This window comes from Suricata suricatta, chromosome 10 (assembly GCF_006229205.1).
Source record: "Suricata suricatta isolate VVHF042 chromosome 10, meerkat_22Aug2017_6uvM2_HiC, whole genome shotgun sequence".
Classification (NCBI taxonomy): Eukaryota; Metazoa; Chordata; class Mammalia; order Carnivora; family Herpestidae; genus Suricata; species Suricata suricatta.
The window spans coordinates 82,350,701-82,359,979 of NC_043709.1; the positions used below are offsets into that span (position 1 = coordinate 82,350,701).

The 9,279-nt window shown below is 34.6% G+C and overlaps 1 protein-coding gene across 2 annotated transcripts in view; it reads left to right on the forward strand.

Moving 5' to 3' along the window:
- The window catches only part of SOX5 (SRY-box transcription factor 5), a 398,183-nt gene that overhangs the window by 178,464 nt on the left and 210,440 nt on the right, over positions 1-9,279 (forward strand). For both annotated transcript variants that reach the window (XM_029955693.1, XM_029955690.1), the window contains exon 4: positions 7,217-7,303. In XM_029955693.1, the coding sequence (XP_029811553.1) occupies positions 7,217-7,303 (87 nt within the window). The remainder of the gene's footprint in view (positions 1-7,216; positions 7,304-9,279) is intronic.

The window sequence follows — 9,279 nt, forward strand, 5'->3', positions numbered from 1 at the left end:
AAGATTAGTTGAGTATTTTTGTGTATCTGTGCTGTTTTGGGATAATTCTTACATTAACCTAATGCAAGTGACAACTGTCCTTTTTCTTCTCATGTTACCACATCTTTTTCTATGTCATCGTTTTTGGCATGGGCCACTGGAAATATGCTTAGGAATGGTAGACAATCAATGAAACTAAGGGTTGTGGGTCATTATCATACAGAATGTAGAGGTAGAACTATTATCCTTTGATGAAGTTTTCAAATTCTGGTTCATTTTGGTGATGGCAAATAAAGCATATGCACATATGTTTCATTTGATTTTTGAACCCGTTCTTTTGGGTGATTGTATATTAAGTTGCAGCTGTAACGTTAGTCAACATTTTTAAGTGTTACTATGTGCTCGGCAGTGTTTTAAGAGCTTTACATAAATTATCTCATTTAATTCTTTTGACAGTCATTGGGTAAGTAAGTGCAGGTACTATTACTGTTTACAGACGAGTCCATTGAAGCATAGTGAGGTTAAACTACTTGCCAAACAAAACTAATAAGCGATAGAATCACGTGGTTTGACATTAGTGGGTTTTTTCAATGTTTAATAGCACAACATAAGTGTGATTTTGTACGTGAGAAATACTTCTTTGTAACTATTTCTTGAAATGCTACCCTCAAATTACTCATGTTATTTTTGCTAGGATCTAATATTCAAAACAAAATGTTGTGTGAAAATATACTTATTTTCTGAGTGATAGAATAGATAAAACAATATAGCTCCATAAGTTTCTCTTTTAAATAGAATTTTTTTTTTTGCCTAGAAAATGTAGAGCCATCTATGTGAGGAGTAAACCCAAGGTTATCGATATGTAGGTATTATATCATATTGATTGTGGCATGTGTAATCATGTGATGAAAAAATATTCTTCCAGAATGTGATATAAGATTGAGTATAATTGGGCAGGTGTGTTAATAGTTTAAGCTTGTGCAATGAGAAAATTTAAGCTTTTAAGTATTGATATAATATTGCAATTTTCCAAAAACTGATGGCACATTAAACATTTTAAAACTTGAGTCAGCAGGCCAATTTTTTTTTCTTTCTGTTAACAAGCTCTTATTAACTTTGAAGTGGAAACAAACAAGTATTTTGGCACCACTAAAAGTAAAGTATTTGTAGAGCTTAATTCACTTTAGGATAATTACATATAAAAATGAGGCTTATTGAAATTCTAATGCTTTGGAATTTCAGATGTGTTTCTCTTGCGTGTTGTGGTATGTATTATTTCTTAATGTTTCCTAGAAGAACTTGACATTTTTAGCGGCCCACTAGCTGTAGCACTTGGCTAATGGGAATCTTACAAGGGCTTGCGGTCTTCAATGGACAAATAACTTTTCAGACATATAAAAGTTTTTGCATTGCTTCCATAACCAAGTTTAATATTTGCCCCCAAATGTTGTCTAGGCCTGTACATGTTGTCCTCATGAATTAAACTCATACAGATAAGTGATTTCCAGATTCTGCCCAATTTTCCTCTCAAAAGTAATCTTACTAAGTCAGCAGAGAAGGACAGATACCATATGTTCGCACTGATAGGTCTAACAGGAAACTTTCAGAATGATCTAGCTTCAAGAAAAGCAAGCAGTGAGTAATGCTTAAGAAAAACTGATTCAGTATCTAATGGATAGTTGATACCTGTCACAACACAGCATTTTATATACTGATAAGTGAAACTGCAATACAATCTAAGTTTTAAAAAAAATAAAAAAATAAAATTAAAAAAATAAAAAATAATCCTACTATCAGTAATTGAATAATTAAATAACAGCACATTGAACTGTATTTAGCATTTAGGAGAAAAATCTATTTGGCCATGTTTTCTAACTTGTTTTTATTCTTCAGCTTTTTGTTGGCCATCAAGGGAAAGCTTTCAAAGGGAGAATATTGAATTAATGATACGTGAGAGATTAGGCATCCAGATCAGCTATCATTCAATAGTTGTTTAAAACTAGATGAGGTGAATAAAACTGGACTAACATTTTGAAAAGTTCAACTATTAAAAGAACTTGTTGCTGTGTGTGGCATACCAAAAAGAACACTGACCCAGGAGTTAGGCTTCCAATTCTACATTTATCATTAATTAGATTTATGATCTTAGGCATATATTAACCATACTTTACAATTTCAGTCTGTAAAATGAAAAATTTGGTCTATACCATTTATTGCCCAAATTGTATTGAGCAAAACAGTTATCTCCCCACACTAATTTCCTTGGTCAAATATTTAAATAATGCTGTAGAATCCATAACTCATTTAAAGATTGACAGTCCTGTTAACACATAAAAAGATCTAAATGTTGTAGAAAAGAAATGTAAATTTGTGTAATGTAATTAGATTTACATGACACTGGAATGCTTATTTTGCATGTTTTAGTTGTAAGTAACCAAACAATTTGTGTTCTCTTTATGTCCAATATATGTTTTGGTAAATCACTTTCATGAAATGCTTATCTACCTGATATCTAAAGAACCTTCCAGGTTTAACATTTTGATTCTATGACGTGAATAATCTAATATGCTTTTACTTCCTGACTTTGAAGGAGGTATTGGTATACTTTGAAGTTTAGCCATATTGTTATTCCTTTCCAAAGACAACTCCCATCCCCAAATGCACACCCTATCACACGTCAGGAATAACACAGCTTAGTTTAAGCTACAAAATTAAAGTATAAACAATGGTAGAATTGGTAAGACCTAACTCCTGGGACTTTATTTAAAAAGTCAAATATTACACATAGATATTTTTTGCTTGTTCGATTTTTCAATGAGCTCTGCCACTGCAGCTCAAGGGAGATTAAGGGAAAAAACCTACATAAACACAAAGCACAAACCTGAGCTTGTGTGTAAAGCTACTGCACTGGAGCGAATGTAGTTTAATTCTTGGCACTGGCAGCTTGTTGGAGAATTACAATATGTTGGCATGAGTCTCTAGGTCTCATTGTTCCAGATGAGGGAGTCAGTCTTAAGAGTGTTTGGCACTGAAGGGAAAAAGGAGTGAGAGTTATAGGGAATGAGCAGGCCCTGAAGAGGCAGGATGCTGTTGTAACAATGGCTGGCACAGTTGGGAGGGCCATTCACTGGTAGGGATTGCCATCGGCATTGATGTGAAAAAGCATATGTGAGCAAAAGAGGCAAGGATGAGGAGGGAAAATCAAGCAAACATATCAAAAGGGTCCTGATGGCACAAAGAGACAAAAGTGATCCAATCAGAGTCATCTGAATATTAACAGATTGACTGATAAGAATATCTGTCATTTCCCTGTAAATTAGCTTACCGCTGTTTCTTACTATTCTATTTTTTATCTTAAGATAATGTACACATTTATCTTTTCAAAAAAAAAAAAAAAAAGAAAAAAACAGATCCCTGAATTAAGAGGCCCTGGTTTTATATTCCATCTGTTCTACTTTCTGGCTAGGTGATACTGGGGAAAGCATCTTACTGAGCCTTAGTTTTCTCATCTGCAAGATGGATATAATAATGATGCATACCATTGACAACATTGTGGTATCTGACAGCGTTATATAAACTGAAATGCTGTGCAAATAATAAGAACTACTATTATCTCTTATACTTATTTTAATATAGGGAACACTAGTTCTTATTTTGACAGTAATTATGATACCTCAATGTTTGAGCAAAGCAACTCTCAGGAGAACTGTTACAGGTGCTTGAAGGAAAGCTATGGCATATCTTCACTGAAAATAATGGAAAATCCAGAATTTGAACTTTGGGAACTAACCATGTCTTCAAACATACTATACTCATAGTATAAAACACAATTCTACATCTACTTAAAAAATACATTCTTACTTTGGAAAACCTAACATTTAATAGATAGCTATTATCTTTTTTAGTCCATAAATACTGCAGCAGTACTTACATAATTGTGTCAAATTTCACTTGAATCACATTCACACATTTAATGAACAGGGGCATTATAAATATTGGGATTTTGCCTTTTGACCTTTCTACAGTCCTAGTCATTTATATTCTATGGGTTCCTTACCATTTTCAGGGAAATTCATTCATTGGTAACTGTGCTTCCTTTGTGTTCATTTATTACCGTTGTGAAATCATTGTTAACCGTCATTATTACCATCCATTGTGAAATCATTTCTTACCGCTTCTTCATGAACTACCAACAGAGACAAATTAGAACAGTAGCAGTTGGAAGAATACTGGATGTGGACTCGCTTAGAGCTCTTTATTTCATAGTTTAGGTAGAGAGGTGAAGTGGGTGAAATGATATGCTTTTGGTCCCCCTGACTTTGGGATCCAGTAAGTTGAACTTAGCTCCATATGGGCAACTTCTCATAATAATCTTCTGAATTAGGTATTGGTGCATTGTTTACCACTTAAGAAACCAAAGCTTAGGGAAATATCTAATTCAGAAGATTATTATGAGAAGTTTGAGATACCACATGTAAAGGACCTGGTACACTGCTTAGCACTTAGCCCTCAAAATAGGAGCTGTCATTATCATTTCATTGTTGACAAGAGAGTCAGGAATTTGTAGGCAAAGTGCGCGCTCACACACACACACACACACACACACACACACACACACCTTGCTTCAAAACTCAACTCTATGTATTACGTTTTATGAAACCTCAGACAAGTCCTTTTCTTCTTTTTGCTTGTTTTTTTAAAATCTGTATGATGGATTTAATCACACAATCGGAGTCTTCAGGTGTCTGCTATGATTGAGAGACTACAGACAGGTAAAAGCATCTAACATAGTTCCTGGCACATAGGCTGCTCAATAAATGTTTACTGAATCTGAATTTAAAGTATATACTTCATCCAAATTGCAAATATTAGTGACCCTATTCACCCACAGACATGAGAACCCAGAGTTAGATATGTTCTGATTTTATATCTTTCAAATTACTTGGTCTTAAAGAAGTTATTCATTTTTCTGTAGTGTACATTCAAAGTCAGGTGCTTGAAAAAAAGTGGCTCTGTATAGGAGCCTTATATCTTTATGTGAGTTAATAAAGAGGCTAGGAATGTTCTGCAGGTTTCAGAAATCTGGCGGCTGTTACTTTAACTCTGCAACTTAGACAGAAGACTTCTGTTTCTTTCTGAGCACACTACAGTGAATATTTTGTCTAGCTGCAGGGGAAAAGCTTTGTCATGGACTTTGCAGACAATAGCCTTAAAAGTAAAATGGTCTGCTTTTGGTGCCGGGCGGTTCAGGGGCCTATTGTTAGTGCACAATAGATTTCTATTGCTGCATTCCTGCTTTGCAAAGGTTTGTTAGCTTTTAATGACTGACAGTACTCTATTGCAAATACGTATTGGCTGTGCCCTGTTTACGTGCTACTCAAGAACTTTTGTGGAGTGCTGGAAAAAAGAAACAGTGGTGTTTGTTTGACCTACTCTGATAAGGTTTAAAATATGATTTTGCTCATGAAGTGTTTACTGGGAATGTAGGAACACTGGAAATCCTTGCATATGTATTTTAAAGTTACTTTGAAGGCCTCAATGAATAGAAATATTGATTACAGTAAGGTAGAGACTTAATCCATTTTATTATTCAGAATTGTCATTATCGTTTTCAAAACAATATGGTATAGAAATAGGGATATTTCAAGAATAAATGAAAGTAAATTTTATAGGATTTTTCTCCCTTAAACGTGAGAAATGAAGATATTTTGTTACAGTTGAAGAAATGCATTTTGCCGATGCCATAGTAAATTCCATAATGAATATGCACACAGCAGTTACAGTAGGTGTGTCTATATGTGTGTCTATATATATTTTTTCATATTTTTTTCACTATGTGTATAGACTATATAGGCTATGTAAAGCTAATCATTCAGAGCTTTTCACCATTTTATTTTCCATAAGTTTTTGACATCTAACAAAACAAAAAGCATTCCACATCGTTACAGTTTTTTTCAAGGAAATTTCACCTCCACATTGTTGAAAACTCCACACAGGCGTTGTGACTCTGACAGCCAATAGCTGTAAGATGGGGGCCAGAGAAAAGTAGATAGCATTAGCTAAAGATGATGGTGATGCCTTAAAATGCATTTTACTGTGGGGAAAATGGACCAGTTTCTAATAATCTTATGGTCTCTAGGCCAGACGGTCCCTTTGATAAGTTAACATGTACTCCCTTTATGCTCCTAGTAGGGGGTAAACAAATGTCTGAACAAGCACAAATACACATAAACACCAATGTGGAGAATGGCAGTGTGTGTCTTAGATCTAGATAATAAGTGTGGGTATTGTTATTTAGATGGAGCATACTGGGACACTTATCTTTTAGTACACTCCATTTTCTAACTGAATGCAGTGCTAATCGTGGGATTGAAAGCCATTGTAATTGTGTACCCATCTAAATGCTGACAAGAATATACAATTACATTGTTGGAATTGAGTTTAATGTTTGGGAGTTTTATTAGCATTTATGTTTGCTTATACATTAAAATTCAACACAAAAGAAGAGGTCAAAAACCATGTGATATATAGAAACAAAAATCAGACTAAAGTGTAACCTTGCTCTTTAAAATATATGTGCCCTGTCTCAATACTGGGCATTTTCAAAGAATGTGATACAAATCTGAAATAAGCAAATAATAGGTTTCCATTGTGAGCATTACTCACTTTGGTAGATTTTGCAATCTTTGTAAAGCTTCTTTTCTACCAACTCTTTTTTTTAATGTTCACGGTACTGGCAAATCTTTCCACAGTGTGCTTACCACCATACGATGTTAAACACACATTATAAAGTGGATGTAATTGTAAACACACAGAGGGATATAATTACATGTAGCAGATTTAAGAGCTAATTCTTTGCCTTTTTTTCTCTGCATTTTATCAACATAATTATTTTTTGACTGCAGACTAACACCCTGAAATTGACAAGCATCTATTATAGCAGGAATTTGTTCACCAAATTGAAAAACAATGAACTGCAGGTTTATATGTACCCATTGTCATAAAGAATTAGTACGGCTTTGTTCCGCAAGAGGAAAAAGCTAATGATTTTGAAACAGCAGGTGACAAAACACATTCTTTTTCCCCCCCCTGTTATCAGTTTGTTGATGAAGTCATTATGAACTGGGGCCCAGATAGGGATGGCCTTATTTTTAGCAGATAGACTTTTAATGAGCTGCATTGTAAAGATAGTCATGTTGATTTGCTTACATTTTTTTTTCTTTCTTTCTTTCCTTAGAAACCCCCAGTATTGAAAAGCTACTCTCAAAGGACTGGAAAGACAAACTTCTTGCAATGGGATCAGGGAACTTTGGTGAAATAAAAGGTAATATACTTACAATTATTTTGATCCAAATGTACTAAAATGAAGTTTATATTTAGAAATATTAACAGTGATGAGGTGCTTCTGACCCATCTTCTCCTGCTTCCTGCATTCTCTGTCTTTGGTGTTTCTTCTTTCTAACTTGAACATGGACTTATCAGGGTCCTGATTTTCTCTTTGTGCCTTATCGATAAATGGAATGTTAATTTAAAAGCCAAGATCCCTGTATCTTCAAAACGCTTTGGTTTTCATCATTAAAAAAAAAATCCACCTTCTAAGTAGGAATGTGTATATATCAGGGGTAAAAACTGCATACAATGAGATGAGTTTATACATTCTACCTATTGGGAGTATGAAGGTACATAATGTACATTTAAAGCCAGAAATGGCGAATGGGGTTAAAAAAGGTTGTTTTGTACTAACAAGAGCAACAGTTTTTGTTTGTTTGATTTGAATCAGACATTGCACACAACTAAGAAAAAGTCTAGATGAGCCTCAGATGATACTAAATATTCATATCTTAATAAACTTTTCCTAATAGCAATGGGAGAGGACTTAATTTCTTATATAAAAATAGAGTTAAATGATCATTTCAGTTAAATTCAAAATGTTTTCTCAGAGCATAGTAGGCAATGTATGGTTTTCTATTTGTTGCCAGTCGCACATTTGATTCTGGGTTTTAGAGGATTAATTTTGAGAAAAAATACTTATTCATCAATATTAAAATATTTCATTTATATTACTCTATATAGTTTTTCATAGAAGCTGTATATTTAAAATATCACCAGATTTATATTAATATACATGTAGAAATATGTGTATAAATAACTTTTTTGCATATGTATGTATGCGCACGTGTTCTCCCAATGAAAAAGGCAATTGTCTCTTACGGCTGTACTACCTCAGAGCATCCGCAGAAAGGCAGGACACTAGCATCTCAGCATTTGAAACTTCCAGAAAATGTTTGACTGAATATTTCACTTTTTATCCAATGTATTTGAAGTTTACATATATTCAGGTTATGATTAAGTGTGACTTGGTGGTGAGAGAATGAATGAGTGCTAATCAACAAAATCAGTAGCCAAAATCTATAATGGAATCAAATTCAAACATATAATAACTAATTTGCCTTCAAGAGCTTGAAAACAGACTTTAGAGAGAGCAGAGAAATTTCTTTTCCAAGGCCCTAGATTTTTTATATAATTATGTTGGCTTTTAACTCATTTGCACCCGAGACATAGACTGTGTTCTCCAAGGTTCTTTACTCTCCTCTGACCTAGGTGATAACTGAGCTCCTCTGACCTAGGTGATAACTGAGCGTAGAGCAGAGAGGCCGGCCCGTTCCAAGCCTTGTGATCTCACTCCATTGGAGGACAAACATTTTTCCCTCCCTCGTTTTCTTCACAAGTCGAACTTAAAAGCAGCCACAGCAGTGATGATAAGCTTAGAGGAAAGCAGCTCAGCTATTCTTCCAGGCTTGCCTGTGGGCTTGGTTCAGGAAGCTGCAGTACAGTCCAAAGAAGTTTCCGTCTTTAATTTTGAGTTTTTTAAAGCTTTGCATTCAGAGCATAAGTTTGGTTATTGTCCTCTGTTCAAAAAGCTGTTTTCTGATGCATTTTAAAAACAACTGTAGCTCTTTCTTCTGTTGGGGGCATGGTTATTTGGTGCTTGGATGGATTTGGCAGAAAACTGGGAAAATAGTGCTGGCTTACTTTTCCTACTGACTGCCCGTGACAGTTGCAATTACTAACCATTGTTCGTAGGTGGCTAGAAAGTGGAAAGGATACAATGGTGTGTAGCCCTCTGGGGGTAAATGAATTTGACTTAATGGTTCTTGGGGGGGTCAGACACTCTGATTATGCCAGCCCAGGAATGTGGTTTTCATGACACCTCAGAAGTTATGGGAGAACAATGGCTTTGCTGTTTGGCAGATGTATATATATATATATATATATATATATATATATATATATATATAT